This window comes from Solanum dulcamara, chromosome 4 (genome assembly GCF_947179165.1).
Source record: "Solanum dulcamara chromosome 4, daSolDulc1.2, whole genome shotgun sequence".
Classification (NCBI taxonomy): Eukaryota; Viridiplantae; Streptophyta; class Magnoliopsida; order Solanales; family Solanaceae; genus Solanum; species Solanum dulcamara.
In genome coordinates this window covers 716,129-735,435 of record NC_077240.1, presented here as the reverse complement: position 1 = coordinate 735,435, position 19,307 = coordinate 716,129, and the positions used below count along the sequence as shown (strand labels likewise).

At 34.8% G+C, this 19,307-nt stretch overlaps 1 protein-coding gene across 8 annotated transcripts; it reads right to left on the bottom strand.

Annotated features, from left to right (window-relative positions):
- Positions 1 to 929: 929 nt before the first annotated feature.
- LOC129885290 (uncharacterized) lies at positions 930 to 19,074 on the bottom strand. Of its 8 annotated transcripts, none has more exons than XM_055959515.1 (9): positions 18,943 to 19,074; positions 16,396 to 16,517; positions 15,180 to 15,389; positions 13,202 to 13,351; positions 6,712 to 6,963; positions 6,315 to 6,458; positions 4,765 to 5,514; positions 1,544 to 1,940; positions 1,321 to 1,449 (listed from the first exon to the last, which is right to left on the bottom strand). In XM_055959515.1, exons 4-8 carry the CDS (start codon positions 13,313 to 13,315, stop codon positions 1,548 to 1,550), a joined length of 1,653 nt encoding a protein of 550 aa, XP_055815490.1. In that variant the 5' UTR covers positions 13,316 to 13,351; positions 15,180 to 15,389; positions 16,396 to 16,517; positions 18,943 to 19,074; the 3' UTR covers positions 1,321 to 1,449; positions 1,544 to 1,547. The 8 variants fall into 8 exon arrangements, with proteins under 8 accessions (XP_055815493.1, XP_055815494.1, XP_055815486.1 ...); XM_055959512.1 differs by having other exon boundaries at positions 1,327 to 1,940; positions 15,180 to 15,241; positions 15,345 to 15,389; XM_055959516.1 differs by having other exon boundaries at positions 1,378 to 1,452.
- Positions 19,075 to 19,307: the final 233 nt, after the last annotated feature.

Genomic DNA, 19,307 nt, shown 5'->3' with positions numbered 1-19,307 from the left:
TCAATGGGAGGAGGCATAGCACATTTAGTTTTTCTATTTATAGAGTGCGTAATTAAATAAAAACTAACTTTTTTTATGTCAAATTGGATAGATATCTGAACTTCCACTTTGTAATCTCCTTCTTATTTTCCCTTCTCCTACCCACAATTTGAACAGAATTTTTTTTTCCTTATATGTCATAGCTTTTATTGCTTACATGGGTTCATGTTCTCTCAACTTCTTTGTTGGGCAAATTCTTTGTTGATCTATAGAAAGAATTATAGCATTTTACATAAAATAAGTAGGTTCGTGTTGATCACAACGTATTTGGTATTGTGACTTAGTCATTATTGTTGTTGTCGTAAGGAGGTTCAAGTGTAAGGAGTTGGTGGCATTGAGTCCCACAACTTATTTGGACCGAGACTTAGATGTTATTGTTGTTGTTGTAATCGTTATTTCTATACTTTTGACTTTATGATAAATTTAGAGCCCGTTTGGATGGGCTTAAAAAAAGTAATTTTTATGTATGAAGTGCTTTTAGAACTTTAAAGTGCTGAAAGTTATTTTTATAAATAAGCAGTTGAGTGTTTGGATAAAAGTGCTTAAATGAGAAAAATTACGTGAATTTTAGGGTTAAAAGAATAAAAAGGGTAGTTTGGAAATTTAGTTAAAATATAAGGGATACAAAAGTAATTTCCATGGTCAAAGAAAATGACTTTAAGCACTTGGAAAAAAAAAGTTAGGAATCCTAACATTTCATTTTTGACTGACTTTAAGAACTTTCTGGCTTAAAGTTAGCATTAGACAAACACGTCCTTAATATCACCTTCATACAGACTCCAAATGAAACGAAACCTAAATTGAGAGAGAAGTAAAAAAGAGAAATATTCAGAGGTCCCTTCTTCCAATATACTTAACACACCATCCCCAGCAGTAAAATTCAGTAGATGTATGAAAAATATCTAATTTGTCACATTAAGTAAAATAATAGTTTTCTGAGGAATACACTGCGTTATCACTTGTTTGCAGGATATTCCATCGTGCCCAACAAAGCGAAGCAGAACAAAACCACAATCCAAATGAGACGATCCAAGGAATAGAAAACAATTGATACCGGCTCAATTAAAAAGAAATCTTCTTGCACAAAAAAAAATAAATCCTATCAGTTAAAAGATTTTGATTCATTCAGTATCTTATATATGTACACTTCCTACACATGTATTGAATTAAGGGTTGCAACCAAACCACTTAGTCAAAAGAGTCTTGACCACTCGTAGTATCTTCACCATCATCGGAAGAATCGTCACTATTTGCATTAAATGTCAAAATGAGTTGAAGAAGCTCCCTTTCAACCTCTGAATTCTCTTCAATGCTCTCCAGGTTTGTTCTTTGCCTTTGCTGGGAAAGTAATTGCAACATTAGGTCCTCTGGAGAAGCCATGTGATGCATCCAGCCCCTTGCTTTAGGTCTCTGCTGGAAACAGAAAGTGCAAAATCATCAGCACATGTAAGAGGCATTATATTATCTTCACGAGAAGTAGCATAATCCATGTTACTGTTGCAACATCATCATTCATCAATGTCATTTTCATTGGAGTCATCATCGTCACAGCATGAATCGCTAGGAGCATCTTGGTCATTATCCGAGGAATCATCAAAATCAGGGTCCCCTACGGTGTCAAAGAACTCATCACCATTTCCATCTTCGTGGATATCTAAATCCTCAAAACCATCATCGTCATCGTCATCGTCATCGTCGTTGTCGTCGTCGTCGTCGTCATCATCATCATCATCCATACCATCGGAGAAATCATCTTCATCTTCATCCATATCACTATCATCTTCATCCTCATTGTCACTACTACCACCATAATCATCGTCACTTCCGTCGCCAAAGAAGTAGATGCGATTATCTTCATCACCGCCAAAATCGAACAAATGAAATTGACGAGGTGTTGAACCCTTAATTAATAGAAATATTAGCAGTTAAATAGAGCTACTTATGCTTCCATAAGATCAATAGCACAGATTTACGATCTAATATCATTTTCTTGGATAATATCCTTAGCACATGCATGAACTTTAACACGCCCAAGAATGGGATCAGGACCACAATGGATAACAAACAACTGTGTCAGTTCAAGATGGGCCTCTTTTGGGATATTTGACTCTATAGTGGGACAGATTAAGGTATTAACAAAAATACTTGTTCTAAATTTTTTCTCTGACATACACAATGTCAATATAAGAGTGCTGACATAAAGATAATGATGGAACAATGCACACATATGGATCAGGACTACACTCCAGAAAGTTGAAGGACAAATTAGCTGATAAAATAAAATAAATAACTAAAACAATCTTTCCCAGCTCCGCTGAACTACCCAAAATCTTTTTAAAATTTCTGGTTCCAGATTCAGTTGATCCTGCTTCACCTTTCTTAGATACTTTCCAAGTACCTTTACTTAGTTTCTTTTCTTCTTTTTTCCCCGGGCAAGACAAGATCATTTCGCAGTAAGATACTTCAGCGAAACCGCATATATCTTATTCTTTTTTCCGGTAAGGGAAACCTCATTTACTTTTGTGGCTTTCTTTTCATGATAAGGTGATAAATTCTAGTAATGTTGCAGGAAAATTCCCAGAATAAAAGAGGTATGCAAAAAGTGGTGAATCTACATAGAAACATGATTCTCTACAAATAACATCCGATCATCTGTAATAAGTGGAACAGTGAAACCTTATCCATGCACTATATCTTTGTGGCTTTCTGGATGATAGATACAATAACATTTGAACTTTTTTGGGTCAAAATTACAATTTTTGACCTTTTTTTTTTCTTTCTAATTTTTAATTTTTTTTCCGTAGGTGTAGAAAATTCAAAAAAGTAATAATCAATAACTACAAAAAATAAATAAATTAGTGGGTGGGGTTGTGGAGGGAGGGGGATATGTGGTGGTGTAGAAAATTCAAAAAAAAATTAAAAACTATAAAAAAAAAAGGTCACAATATACTCCCGAACTAAAGAGGAAGAGGGAGAGAGACTGACGTGGCCATCCATGTGGTTATATTTTCCATGTGGCACTGTCATATCAGCTGAAATGACCAACCCTTAAGTGAAGGGGTATTAGTGGTCTCCTTTGGTAACGGCGAGGGTATATTTGAGACCAAAAATAAATGAAGGATATATGTGGTCTATTTCGAATAGTTCGAGGGTAGTTTTGATCCTTTTCTGTAAAAACAATAACAATGAACAAGGACATCATTCAGGGTTGAAAACAGCCTTACATTCATCTCTTATTAGAATGATCAGAATGAGCTGGAAATAAGTTTACAACTATAAGTGTCTTAGTTCAATGCTTTAACATCTTTATAGTCAAGTTTTTGAGTAAAAATCCAATTCTCTTATAACTTAGGTTCAATGCACTTAATGAAGGTCTTAATCTCAATCATTCAGATCTGAGTCATTAAGTCTGTTTGTTGTCAAAGTCTGAGTCTTAATTATTCAGATCTTAATCATTAGGTACGTTTGTTTTTCTTATTTTACAACTAATTAATGGATTCAAATAGATCTGAATGATTAAGATCTACAAAGGCTTAATATTATTAAGATGTCTATTTAAGAATTTGTACGAAGATAACAGTTCGCCGTTGCTCCATCTACTAACACCAACCAACCACAACCACCATTTTAATCACAACTACCACCACTATTAATCACCACCAATTACCATCCACAACTAGTATCCTCAGCCCAACCACAACCACTACTGCCGGCAATCACCAAAATCGATCGCCATCACCATTAGCCATCATCTGCAATCATCACCACCAACCATTATTACATCCAACTAAGCAAAACCGATAATTACCACCATTAGTCAACATTATATATCATTAACCATCATCATCATTCACCACCACCGTTAGGTATCAGTATCATTCCACTGCTAATTATCAACCGCCACCACCAATAACCACGGTTAATAACCACTATACCATAAAATACTACCTACAACCACCATATCAATCGACACACACAATCACCATCGTTAGTCATCATCGGCACCAATTGCCATGTACAAAATTTAAAATATTTAATTGATACAATATTAAATTAATTTAGTATTTTATTTGAATTTTATATTTATTATTTTTTAAACAAAGATAAATTTTATATATTCAGATGTTGAGAAAACAAACAGTCTTAATTATTAAATATTCCGATCTTAATGCATTATCTTAATATTCAGATGTGCATTCAGATTCAGACATATTAATTTTAGTGAAAACAAATGAGGCCTAAGTGAGGTTTAATAAGGGATGCAATTGAAAAAAGAACCATTCAAATTTCAAGAGATGATATTTCCACTAATTTCGTGTTTTGATATCTATTAGGTACGAAGTTTGAATACATAATTATTGACCATTTGTCGTATGGTAATATTTCAAATAAGTAGCAATCCGACTAAATGTTGTCCAATTACTAGCTTAGCATTAAGTGATCAGGGTATGTTGGCACCTGAAATCAAGGAGAACTTGTAATGTATAACTTATTTACTCCTACAATTTTGGGTAATGCCTGAAAAAGGTGAACCAAGTTTATAATGACCCAATGATAAAATCTTGAGATATTGAGAACAAATAAAACATTTCCCTCCCATCGTCCATCAATAGAAGTGACTTGTGTATTATTTCCAACAAAATGGTTAAGACAAACAAGCTAAAGAACCTACAATAAAGAAACTCAATTGCTTCAAAATTGAATTTTTATTTTGATATCACATACCTTTTGAATATTTGTAGGTAAATTAGCTCTTTCAGTGGCTTTTGGAGTCCATATTTTTATGTCATTCTCAATTCCACTGCTGGCAAGCACCGCGGTATGAGGATGGGACTCAATGCAGTTCACTACATGCTTATCTGCTTCCATAACACGAACAAGATCCCCACCCCTTTTCTTCCATATGAAAATTCTACCACAATCTGATCCACTCACAACATATTCACACTTGGGCCCAAAAAAGTTCACACCCTTCACTGTTTCAGAGTTTCTGTGCCCCTTGTAGACTTGTGGACCAATGTTTGCTCCAGACTTCATGTCAACTGCAGACGCATCAGATTCGTGATCTTGGCCCATTTCACTCTCATCACTTTCATTGTACAATGGCGAAGTAGGGGATGGATCAGGTCCCAGCCCCATGTCCTTTGTGAAAAGATAAATATTTTCTTCATTATATGAAACAAGAAGCTCACTCTGGTCAGAGAAAGCCAAGCCTGTTATCCCCACATTCTCATCACCAACTAGATGTGGGGGACAGAAGTAGTCAGCCGGCTGGCCAAAATCAGTGGATCCATCCCACTTATATTTGCGAATGTCGAAAATTCTAGCAAATTCATCTGATCCAGCAACAGCAAACAAATAGGGTTTTCTTGGATCTATCGTAATTGCATTTAGATGAAGTACAGACATATATCTCCTCACCCGCAAGGGTTGGCAAGTAAAAAGCTCTGTAGCAGTGTCTGTTCTCAAGTCTATCTGTAAGAACACATTGAATCAAATCGTTAGCCATATAACGCTCTGACGAAAAGAATCTGTGGGAAACTTCAACCACATCCATACCTACTTGTCAAAGTCTCAATCTATTGGTATTTCAGTATTCTAGTTTTTCTGTATTAACTCTTTATTACCGTAAAACCATTATGTTTTGAGCAATCATTTACAACATTATAAAGGACATTGTATCATTATTTTCCTGCAGCATATTATTCCTTAAGAGTTTGATTTATAACTATGCTTTTTCATATAACCACTGGTGTCCAGGCTAGCTTGCGTACTTCACTAATTCCACGAGATACCTACTATATCTCACCAGCACAAGTACCCCCGCCAAACACAAGTAACAGATAACTCTACCCACCAAAATTTGGACAGATGGGAAGAAGGCACCTGGTGTCTTTTTGTGCTCTATTTAAACGATTCTGAGTAAAAAATCAAATTATTTAATTTTTGTGCTCTATTTTTACCATGTGCACACATGAATGCAAATTATTTTCACAAAATGTGAGTTTTCAAGAGAGCTTAATCCATAAGAACTGTACTAACTACTAACTGTTTTTCTTCATACATTCTCCCTGCGCCACACTATCCAAGTCTTCCTAACCCCCCCCCCCCCCCCAAAAAAAAAAAAAAAAGAGAAAATTTTGAAAGAAAACAGTGAGGAAGGGAACAACTATTTTTTTTTTTTGAGAAGGTAACAGTTTGTATTATATTTCAAAAAATAAAACCTGCCACAACATGTTAGGAAGGTAACGACTATAGAACTACACGTAACTCACATGTTGAACTAATCCATCTTCTCCACAAGTGTAAACAATATGGGGGCTTGCAGGTTCAATTGCCAATTTGTGAGCTCGTCCTTGATGTTTGGCCAGCAACTTTGTTTCCACCTTCCCATGTTCTAGAATCTGTGCTTGTCTCACCTGCATGATTGTTATCATTTAAAAGTGTAAAGTAACAATTTCTTTTTTCTCACTGGATGTAGTAGCAGAAGTGAACGATAATCCTTTTGTAGTTTCAAAGTACATCGGCAACCCCTCAGAAGGAAATAAGTTCCGTCCTTTCAGGAAGATCAAGGAAAAAATAATTAAATGTCAGGCGAAGATAGCATACCATATAGGAAAACGATGACCTACATGAAACATCATGAAGAAAGAAACCAACAAAAGTAGCTACCTGTCCATCGGCAGCACAGGTAACAATGCTTCGATCATCAGTATATGGCATGATTTTTGCTTGAAAGACATTATTATGATGACCTGAATGGAATGAAAGCACAATTTTCCCAGTTTCCCAGTCCCAGAGTATGATCCTTCGGTCATCAGAACCTGATATGACTATATCACCATCAGCATTGAAGCTAACCGTATTCACACAGCCCCTGTGCTTCTCCAGCTTCCGGAATACATCAAGACGGAGCACAAGATCCTGGTATAACAGTTAACACACTCCAGGTTCTGAGACGCCACTTGGAACATAAATAGAATACAGCTAAAAGAATCTTTATAGAAATGAAAATAAGCTCTTCAGCTGAGGTCATACTCAGAATAACTAAGGACACAAATGGAGAAGGGGAGTGCACTTAACAATCTTTCTTTCTATTTCCTGATGAAATGGATATTTCAAATTTTCTCAAGGACACCAAACTAAAAAAGGAAATAAGGTAAGAGCTGAGAGAATGCAAAACAACCTACTCTTCCTTTGTCCTAAGCTCCACTCTGTGAAATAACAAATGCTACGTACTCTATATCCCTAATAACTGAAAGGAAGTCAAAAAGGAGGTGCTACATGCACCGTCCTTTTTGAAAAGTAAAAGCAAGAAATGGCAGCCAAAAAGGAAAAGGGAATGGAGGAAAAAGTTGGCAGACAACTGTTTATGAGTTTTGATGAAACGCGTAAAATCCGTTTACGCGTTTTCATCCTCCTATAAATAGAGGGCTTCCTGCCCTCATTTAAACCATCCCAGAAAGAGAGAGTAAGAATACAAAGAGAGTTATACACCAAGATAAATATTGTAGTCTTGAGTGTCCTCTTTAGTAGTTGTTCCTCTTACAAGAGAGAAGTGTTAATTATTGTTTTCTCCTTGTATTTGAGAGCTGTGTACTCCATATTTTTATAGTGAGATCCTTCTACCCCGTGGTTTTTCCCTTCTATCATTTAGAGGAGTATCCACGTAAAATTCTCGTGTCCAATTTATTTTCATTATTTTCATCATATCAAACTTAAGTTGTGGTGCTTCCTCCCCCCAACAGTGGTATCAGAGCCCTCGGTTATTCTGTCTATTTTATGCGAAGATACTATCTGTGAATAGTAACTTTTCGTGAATAGTAAAATTTGGTGAATAGTACTATTCACGTGAATAGTAAATTTCGGTGACGGTACAGTTTGTCACGATTGTTCGCAAAAATATTCAGAAACGATCTAGAAGGGTGTGAAGCAAATAACAATGTCAAGTACAACAAAGTTTGACGTTGAGAAATTCAATGAGACTAATTTCTCATTGTGGAAAATGAAAATAAAAGCAATACTGAGAAAAGACAATTGCTTAGCTGCAATTGAAGGCAGGCCCACAGACTTTGTTGATGACAGCAAGTGGAATGACATAGACAGCAACGCAGTTGCTGATCTACACTTGGCACTAGCTGATCAAGTATTGTCTAGTGTAGTGGAAAAGCGGACGGCGAAGGAAATATGGGATACTCTTACGGGGTTGTATGAGGCCAAGTCTTTACATAATAAAATCTTCTTAAAAAAAAGATTGTATACTCTTCGAATGGCAGAGTCCATGTCAGTTACTGAACATATCAATACTTTGAATACTCTGTTTTCGCAACTTACAACAATGGATTGCAAAATAGAGTGGACTGAACGTGCGGAGCTTCTACTTCAAAGTCTGCCTGACTCGTATGATACTCATCATCAACCTGACGAACAATACTGACAGTCTAGTTTTCGATGAAATTGCAGCCGCTGTCTTGGAAGAAGAAAATCGGCGCAAAAATAAGGAAGACAGACAAGCAAATTCGCAGCAAGCTGAAGCTTTGATGATGGTGAGAGGAAGACCAACGGAACGTGGCCCCAGTGGGAGTCACAATCATGGCAGATCTCAATCAAGAAGTAAGAAGAATATCAAGTGCTACAACTGTGGCAAGAAAGGGCACTTCAAGAAAGATTGTCGGTTCAAGAAGAAGAGTGAAAACCCTGAGTCATCAAATGCTCAAGGGAATGTTGCATGTACCTCGGATGATGGCGATATTTTATGTAGTGAGGCAATATCAAATAATGAAGGCAGAAAACGTTTCGCTGATGTCTGGATCATGGACACAGGAGCAACATGGCACATGACTTCCAGGAGAGAATGGTTCCATCAATATAATCCTATCTCAGGAGGGTCTGTGTTCATGGGAAACGATCATGCTTTGGATGTTATTGGTATTGGGTCCATCAAAATAAAGATGTATGATGGCACGGTTCGCACCATCCAGGAGGTACGACATGTAAAAGACTTGAAGAAGAATCTATTGTCTTTAGGACAACTAGATAAAAATGGATGTTCATATAAGACTCATGGTGGAGTCATGAGAATATCCAAAGGAGCGCTTGTAGTAATGAAAGCGGAAAAACTTGCGGCAAATCTATATGTGCTTAAAGGTGAAACACACCAAGAAGGAGAAGCATCAACCGCGTCAGCAAGTTCATTTGAAGAATCAACGATGATGTGGCATCGTAAACTTGGCCATATGTCGGAACGAGGTTTGAAGATTCTTGCTGAGCAAAAACTTCTTCCAGGGCTCAAAAAGGTTTCACTACCCTTTTGTGAGCATTGTGTTACCAGTAAGCAAAATAGACTGAAGTTTAGCAGTTCCTCTGCTAAAAGCAAGGAAATACTAGATCTGGTTCACTCTGATGTCTGGCAAGCACCGGTGGAGTCTCTAGGAGGAGCGAAATATTTCGTGTCATTTATTGACAATTACTCCAGGAGAAGTTGGGTGTATCCAATCAAGAGGAAGGCAGATGTTTTTTCAGTTTTCAAAGAATTCAAAGCGCGGGTGGAACTTGAATCTGAGAAAAAGATCAAGTGTTTGAGGACAGATAATGGAGGAGAATACACTGGTGATGAATTTAATAACTTCTGTAAACAAGAAGGTATTAAACGGCAGTTCACGGTGGCATATACTCCACAACAAAATGGAGTAGCAGAGCGGATGAACAGAACCTTGTTGGAACGGACAAGAGCTATGTTGGCAACTGCAGGGTTGGAAAAACCATTCTGGGCAGAAGCAGTCAAAACCGCCTGTTATGTGATCAATCGGTCACCATCAACCGCAATTGATCTGAAAACGCCAATGGAGATGTGGACAGGAAAACCAGCTGATTATTCTCGCTTACATATATTCGGAAGTCCTGCTTATGTTATGTACAACACCCAAGAAAAATCAAAGTTGGATCCAAAATCCAGGGAATGCATTTTTTTAGGGTATGCTGATGGAGTCAAGGGGTATCGCTTGTGGGATCCCGCAGCCCGCAAGGTGGTAATCAGCAGGGATGTTGTATTTGTTGAAAACAAGATACAAGCAAAAGAAGGTGGCACTTCAAAAGAAAAATCAGAGACTACTACAGTTGAAGTTGAAGAAATAGAAGAAGTTCCAGTTTCTTCTGAAGCAGCACCAGAGCAAGAAGAACAAGAGCAAGCTGAGATCGAAACTCCAGGAGTTCGACGGTCAACTAGGGAGAGAAGAGAACCAGCTTGGCACTCAGATTATTCTATGGAGAGTAATATTGCATACTGTCTACTAACAGAAGATGGAGAGCCTTCAACTTTTCACGAGGCTATGAAAGGCCAAGAATCATCTCTGTGGGTGGCAGCAATGCAAGAAGAAATTGAAGCTCTTCATAAAAATAAAACATGGGATCTTGTTCAATTACCACAAGGAAGGAAGGCCATTGGAAACAAATGGGTCTACAAGATCAAACGCAATGGTAATGACCAAGTGGAGAGGTATCGTGCAAGATTGGTGGTGAAAGGATTCGCTCAGAAAGAAGGTATCGACTTTAATGAGATATTTTGTCCAGTGGTTCGACTCACAACAATTCGAGTGGTCCTGGCGATGTGTGCTACATTTGACTTGTACTTGGAGCAGTTAGATGTCAAAACTGCATTTCTTCATGGAGAGCTTGAAGAAGAAATTTATATGCTCCAACCAGAAGGTTTTGAAGAACATGGAAAAGAGAACTTGGTTTGCAGGTTGAACAAATCTCTATACGGTCTCAAACAGGCGCCGAGATGTTGGTATAAGAGATTTGATTCCTTCATTATAAGTCTTGGATACAACAGACATAGTTCAGATCCTTGTGTTTATTACAAGAGATTTGGTGATGAAGATTTTGTTATTTTGCTGTTGTATGTTGACGATATGTTGGTAGCAGGCCCCAACAAAGATCGTCTCACAAATTTAAAGGCACAGTTGGCTAGGGAGTTTGAAATGAAGGACTTGGGACCAGCAAACAAGATTCTAGGGATGCAAATTCACCGAGACAGAAATAATAGGAAGATTTGGCTTTCTCAAAAGAACTACTTAAAGAAAATCTTGAGACACTTCAAGATGCAAGACTGTAAGTCAATTTCTACCCCACTTCCTATTAATTTCAAGTTATCCTCAAGTATGAGTCCTAGCAATGAAGCAGAGAGGATGGAGATGTCTCGAGTACCGTATGCATCAGCAGTGGGAAGTTTAATGTTTGCCATGGTATGTACAAGACCTGACATTGCACAAGCAGTGGGAGTGGTTAGTCGATACATGGCTAATCCTGATAGAGAGCATTGGAATACTGTTAAGAGGATCCTAAGATACATCAAGGGTACCTCAGATGTTACAATGTGTTATGGAGGATCAGACTTTACTGTTAAAGGTTATGTTGATTCAGATTATGCAGGTGATCTTGATAAAAGCAAGTCCACCACAGGTTATGTGTTTACTCTTGCTGGAGGAGCTGTAAGCTGGGTTTCAAAACTGCAGTCTATCGTGGCTACATCTACGACGGAAGCAGAATATGTAGCAGCTACACAAGCTAGCAAAGAGGCAATATGGATGCAGATGTTATTGGAGGAGCTCGGGCACAAACAAGAGAAGATTGCTTTGTTTTGTGACAGTCAGAGCGCTTTGCATCTTGCAAAGAATCCGGCATTTCATTCAAGGACAAAGCACATACGAGTTCAGTATCATTTTGTTCGTGAGAAGGTGGAAGAAGGCAGTGTGGATATTCAGAAAATTCACACTAATGACAACCTGGCAGATATGTTTACGAAGCCGATCAACAGTAACAAATTCATATGGTGTCGATCTTCTATTGGCCTAGCAGAAACGTAACATTGCAGTAATTGGGTAGAAAGGATGGTGTGAAGACTTAATTGATTCTCAATTAAATCTTCAAGTGGGAGAATGAAAGGAAGTCAAAAAGGAGGTGCTACATGCACCGTCCTTTTTGAAAAGTAAAAGCAAGAAATGGCAGCCAAAAAGGAAAAGGGAATGGAGGAAAAAGTTGGCAGACAGCTGTTTATGAGTTTTGATGAAACGCGTAAAATCCGTTTACGCGTTTTCATCCTCCTATAAATAGAGGGCTTCCTGCCCTCATTTAAACCATCCCAGAAAGAGAGAGTAAGAATACAAAGAGAGTTATACACCAAGATAAATATTGTAGTCTTGAGTGTCCTCTTTAGTAGTTGTTCCTCTTACAAGAGAGAAGTGTTAATTATTGTTTTCTCCTTGTATTTGAGAGCTGTGTACTCCATATTTTTATAGTGAGATCCTTCTACCCCGTGGTTTTTCCCTTCTATCATTTAGAGGAGTATCCACGTAAAATTCTCGTGTCCAATTTATTTTCATTATTTTCATCATATCAAACTTAAGTTGTGGTGCTTCCTCCCCCCAACAATAACAATATGGTCAGCAAAACTAAAGATATAAGCATGAATTGACGCAAAGCAGCAGCAGCAACAACTATAATGATACAATGTTATTGTTTTAACAGCAATAATAGTGATAAATATAATAGGTGAAAACACGTTTCACCTTAACATCTTTTATGGATCCAAAACTCATCTGAACAATCGGTAAAAAAATAATAACAACCTACCAATCCCACAAGTTGCATCTGGAAAGGAAGGTAGAGTGTACACATACTTTATCCCTACCTCATAGAGATAAAGAGGTTGTTTCTAATAGGCCCTCAACTTAAAATAAAGCATTTCCAAGCAATTTGAAAAGGGGAATGCACAAGTGAGAGCAGTAACCACAATGAAATAATGTGAAATGGGAGCAGTAAACAACTTATAGAGGAAAGAACAATAATGACAACAAAATAACAGGACAAACGAAGCACCAAAAACACAGATGATAATCGGAATTGAAGAAAAAGAAACTACGAGAAAATCAGGGCATATCATACAGCTTAATACTAGGATTACAATTTACGAATTTCCATCCGAAAAAAAAAGTGTGACAAAGTAACATATTCCAATGATCATAAACTCATGTAACAATAAACAACTAAGACAGAGACGATCAGAAAATTTACTTTATCATACAACACCACATAACAATACATAGAATGGCATCAAAACATTTTTTAAAAAAATACAAATGAACTAGGGATGAGAAGAAAGTACCTCAGAGGCACCGAGACGGTGAGCGAAGTTTCTGGTAGAGAGTTCACCGACTGCCCGTTTCCAAACATCAACAACTGCACAATCGATGCTACTTCTCGTCATTTTCCTCATCATCGCTTTCAGAATAGAGTGAATTTGATGGTTCTTCTACTGTTTATATAAATATATAAATAAAATTACTGGGAGTCAAATTCTACATATACATGCAGACAAAGACAATGGCAATCAAATTGATTGATTGAGACTGTATTGAATTAACTTGAAATCGTAATCAAAGAGGATTGAAAACGGCCATTGGAAGATCTCGCCGCTACTATATGCTTTTGTTCTTACTGATTGTATTTTGCAACTGCGACAAGGAAAACGAACACACTGCACCTCCCTTTTACTTGTCTCCCAATTTATATTTATTTTCTGGTTAAAATTACTTTTCCCCTCTTTTTACCTTCCTCCTCCTTTTTTTTCCCCCTCAAATAGGATTTTGAGTCCTTTGGCATTTGTACACATTTTTTATGTGTACCCTATCTTATTTTATTTTTTACAATTTGCTTCCTAATGTATTCCTTCTTTTTACATAAAATCATAAAACAACTCATTGGTCACTATTAAAGGGATAATAAAACAGAAATAGCATATAGAAAATAGAGATTTATTTATTAGAAAAATACAACTGCAATTACAAAATTTTCACCAAACAACTCATCATTGCAGACTGCCTGTTTTATTACAATTAGATGTGTTAAAATGTACAACTTTACTTTTCACCAACAGATATATGAAAACTCACCAAATGCTAAGAATTGAAAAACATATACTAGTAAATTTAAAAGTAGTGTAATCTTTTTCTAACACCTAAATATGTAACATGATAATATGTTTTCACGGACATTAAAAAAATATTATAGAATAATAGTATAGAGTATTTTAGTATCTTATCAAATCTGAAGCGCGGTTGTAAAAGTATTCATTATTTATAGTGTAATCTTTTTTAACACCTAATTATGTAACATGATAATATGTCTTCACGGACATTAAAAAATATTATAGAATATTAGTATAGAGTACTTTAGTATCTTATCAAATCTTTGGCTATACAATGTGTTGTTGGAAAACTTTTTTATTTGAATCACCGGACATTCAAATACTATCAATTTTCATCTATTTCAAGAGATTAATTTTGATTATACCAGCTAATTGTTGATCAAGGTATAATGAAAGTTCGTTGTGTCAAGTTCAGACTATGTATAATTTTTCAAGTCAAATCAATAAATGGATATATAAAATGTTTATCAAAACCTCTTTCTTTATACAATTTTCTACAAAATATTAATGATCTAATCTTTGGCACACTACAAAGAAAATTTGCATGAAGCTATCTGCCAATCAATTAATTTTAAAGTATGCTTTAACTTTAATCAAACTTGTAAGTATAAGAGTTTGCATAAGTGAAAACAATCATGTAAGAGACAATATACTTTGTTAATTGACGTTAATTACACAAAACTCAAAAGTGAAAAAAGGTGTGAAGAATCTTATTTATATAAAATAATGAGGTAAAATATATTGGATATGGAGATATATCTCATATGAAATAAAATCGAAAAATAAATCACAGATGCAATACTACTAAGGTTGACTTATTTTACATTCATACAAAATTTTAATATAAGTCTGCCTTTACAAGCTCATCAAAGTGGATTTAAAGTAAAAAATAATTGTCGATATATGTCTATAAACATTATAGTCAAGTTCCAACCAGAAGTCGCCATACATTTGAACCATGCATATTGGCGAAGCTTGTCTCCCCTAAAAACTATATTCAAAATCATACTCACGAGTCATTAACGTATGAAAGCTCCAAAAACATGATGAAGAAGAAAATATCGTTGTAAGATTTAGATAAAAGCAGAAAATAATATTTCTTAATTATATTAAAGTTAATGACATGATATATCTTAAGCAAGGAGAAATTACTAACCTTTTCATCTATAGTAGTTGCTTTCAACTCCAAGTTTTGCCTTTCTTCATGTACACAACGTACTAACCAGAATAACCAAATAAAGATAAAGCTACAAGTTAATGTTTATTAACTATATAAAAGCTGATGACATAACATAACTTTAAGCAGGGAGAAATTACTAACCTTGTCATCTATAGTAACAGCTTTCAACTCCAAATTTTGTCTTTGCTTCATTACACACAATATACTAATCAAAATAATCAATTAAAGAAGCTCCAAAAAAGACCAATCCTAAAAACCTAAAACAACCAAAAACCTTCAATCATACTACTCCATTCTTCTATTTTCATGCTTTCCTCGTTTCAACTTCAATAACTTCGTCCCTTTTTTCACCTTCAACAGTTTCATTATCCTATTTTTTTCTATTGAATCAGACCAACACTATTTTCAAAACTTTCCCCTTTACACATACTTTCTTTTTAATTTCTCCAAAGCCTACATATAACTTTGAATTCTTCCATTGCAAAATACAATTGTTATCCCACGAAATAACGTCGTGACTTCACCATTAAGAATTCAAAATACAGATATATGAACATCAATAAAATTGTGAGAGATAAATAAATCTCAAGATCACAAAAAAGATATTTACCTCTCAAGTAGTAGTGCTAAAGTTACATTAATAATTAGTAGTGCTAAAGTTTCACTAGTGGTACATTACTTATTAACCTTCATAAAACTAAACTTTTTAATTTTCATTACATAATGACTACAGATTCAACAAAGGACTACGACTTGAGCAAGAAAAAAGTAAAACGCGCTCATATCAGTCCATCACTTGAATAAGTTGAATTTAGTAATTCATATGGCGTCAAATGGTACAAAAATATACCAGATTCAAACCAAATTGACATGCCTCTAATCAATGAATAAAGCAAAAAAAAACATAGCATTTCATAGTTTTGAGTTAATATCTCAAAAGATCACTCAATTTAAGCTTTTGTATCAATCGCTCATCTTGGACATATGTCTCAATAAAATCACTCAAAATTGAATGACTTCTTGACATATTAACTCCAACAATTTTAAAATCAGATGTAATATTGGAGGTTTAAAGAGCCAACCAGATAGAATACCATAAGATACAGGCTAAGAAAGTTTCGGCCACAATTAACCAATATAACTGTGGATGTTGAAAATATTCCAGCAAAAGAGTGATAGTGAAGATGTGTACCTACAAATAGATTGTCTTAAATGTATAAACGAAATTGCACAAATATGTAATGCAACAGTGCCGGTGTTAAAATCAAAATCAAATCTAAAGCACCTCCTTCAGGTATACTTGATGGACATCACCTAATAAAAAAAGTTTGTCAATCATTAAAGAATGCTAACGTTTCTACTATATTATTCTCGATTCGACTGTAGCAAGAATAGCCATGGATATAAAATCGAAGAAGGAAGAGCAACAATTAATCTTGGTGAGAGAAAGAAGAGGGAGAGACGAGGGCAATTAGAAGATTTGTCTTTTCATTTTTCTTATGGTCTACAGCATTATTTTTTCATCTTATGAACAAAGTGCAAGATATATCCATGAAAGTAGTCCCTTGCAAAGGGAAACCTTTGATTAGAAGATCAAGCATTCAAATGAAGGTGTTGCTTGGTCTCAAGTTCCAAAATATTCTTGCCAAGTTATTTTTGGGAGAAATTTTGGTGAAGTTTTACCGGGGATTTTAATTAAAAGAGACTTTTGAGTTATCTATTTGAGGATATAGGACACAAGTTTTAAAAATTGGGTAAAAGGGACTCTAGTATAATTAGGTATTAATGAGTTATGCTAATTTAAAAAAAGAATATTTTTATACACCTCAAAGTTTTGCTATTTACAAATAGGTCCAACATATAAGAGGGTTGTAAAAAACACCTAAACAATTTAGGGTTGTTTAAATATCTTCTGGTTGTTTGAACTAAACAACTTTTGGTTGTTTAAACAACTTCTGGTTGTTTGAACTAAACAACTTAGGATTGTTTAAATATCTTATGGTTGTTTGAACTAAACAACTTTTGGTTGTTTAAATAATTTTTGGTTGTTTAAACAACTTCTGTTGTTTGAACTAAACAATTTAGGGTTGTTTGAACTAAACAACTTTTGGTTGTTTAAATATCTTCTTGGTTGCTTGAACAACTCATGTTTATATAAACATTTACAACATATCCTCTCTTCTGTTCTCTTCTCTTTTCATCAATTTTTTAATATAATTTTCACAATCAAATCGGAGTGAAGAAAAAAATGAGAATGACAACATCCGAAGAAAAAGATGAAAACACAAAAAGTTTAAAAAGAAAAGGAAAAACGGAGAAGAAAAAAAGTAAAGAAGTTAAGGAAGAAGAAGATGAAAGAAAAAGAAACAAGAGCGTTTAAAAAAATGAAGAAAGGAGAAGAGAAGAAAGGAGGGAAATGAAGAACAGAAGTTTTAAAAAATGGAGTAAAGAAAAGAGAAGAGAAGAGGGAAATAGAGAACATAAGTTTAAAAAAGTGGAGTAAATGAATGAAAATTAGGGTTTTATTAAAAGTTTTTGATCTTTTAATTTTTACTCTAAACTTTTAAATATTCTAATTTAACCCCATCTCTTCATAATTAACATCTAATTAAATATTTATAATAATAAAAAAAAACAAATCCCCTATGCTTCATTTCACTCTCAAAGGTCCCTTTTACCTTATTTTCCCAAGTTTTACCATGTATTTGACCACAATTTTTTTTAAGTTTTGGTGAAATTTTAAAAAATATTATTTTGTATCTGTAAGTTCTAAAAATTATTAAAAATACCCATAAGTTTATGTAATCATTTTATAATAAACATGTTCCGTTAAAAAAAAAATTATAACATAATTGATAACAATCAATAAAAATAAAATAAATAGGCAAGACCAATACATTAATCGAATTAAAATAAATTATTCTGTTTTTCCAATCTTATCACTCAAACTATTCTTTTGCCGGAGGAGGTAATAACAAACTATTTTTTTTAAAATCTTCCCACATTCTTCGAACAATCTCTTCTCGGCAAGCTTTCATTTCTAGATCAGATGATCGGGAAGGCGAAACAATATTATTACTCTGAGTCGATTGTTCATCATTTTCATCAACGATCATATCATCACTTTCATATTCAGTAAATATTTCATTAGTGCTTTGATTTTCACACAAAAAATTATGTAATACAGCACAAGCAACTACTATATTCACCTGCATGTCTAAGTCATAGTTCTTCATGTCTTGTCGTAGTATTCTGAATCTATTTTTTCACGCACCAAATGTTCTTTCAATTACATTACGCAAAGAGACATGTCTATAGTTAAATAGTTTTTTGTCATTCTTAGGCTCTCTTTCACTGTTCTTGTAGTCTTGAAAATGATATCACACTCCTTTAATAGAAATATGATTGTTGGCTCATTGAGAGAAATTTCATTAAAGAGAGTCGGTGGACATTTTTATAGATAAGTTTTATTTAAGAGGGATTAATGATATTTGTTGATCATATTAATAAAGTAAGTTGGTAGATAAATATTTAGTTGGAATTAATAAATAATTGGGAACTTAGGGATTTTGCCAAATATATTTGTCAAGTAACAGCAAATTCTATGGACAAACAACTAGATCTCAAATATTTTTTAATTTTTTTCAAAAGCTACTTGGGCCAAACGCTCACTGAATAATAGGTATAAATCTTACAGCAGTAGTAAAATAAATTGGTTGAGAAAGAAAAAGTTGCATACCTGGACTGTGAATGAAGCAATCAAAGAGAGGGGGAAGAAAGTAAACCGCAAGAACAGATAGAATACGAAAAGGGAACTGATAAGGGGGATAAATAAAGGAAAAGAAAAAGTTTTGAAGCGGCACGCTTTTCTTTTGCGTCGCATCTCTTGAGACGGGCTGAAGATTCTCTTTTATATATATATATAAGATTAGACGAATAAATTACTTCATCTAATAATAACTAATCAGAGAATCATTTTTTACGTTTTGTCGAAGTTATAATATCACGCCTACAATAACACTGTTGAGGAAATAAAAGTGCACCGAATACCTAAATTTTTTACTATTAACAATTTATAACTACGGTATACAATATGAGATATTC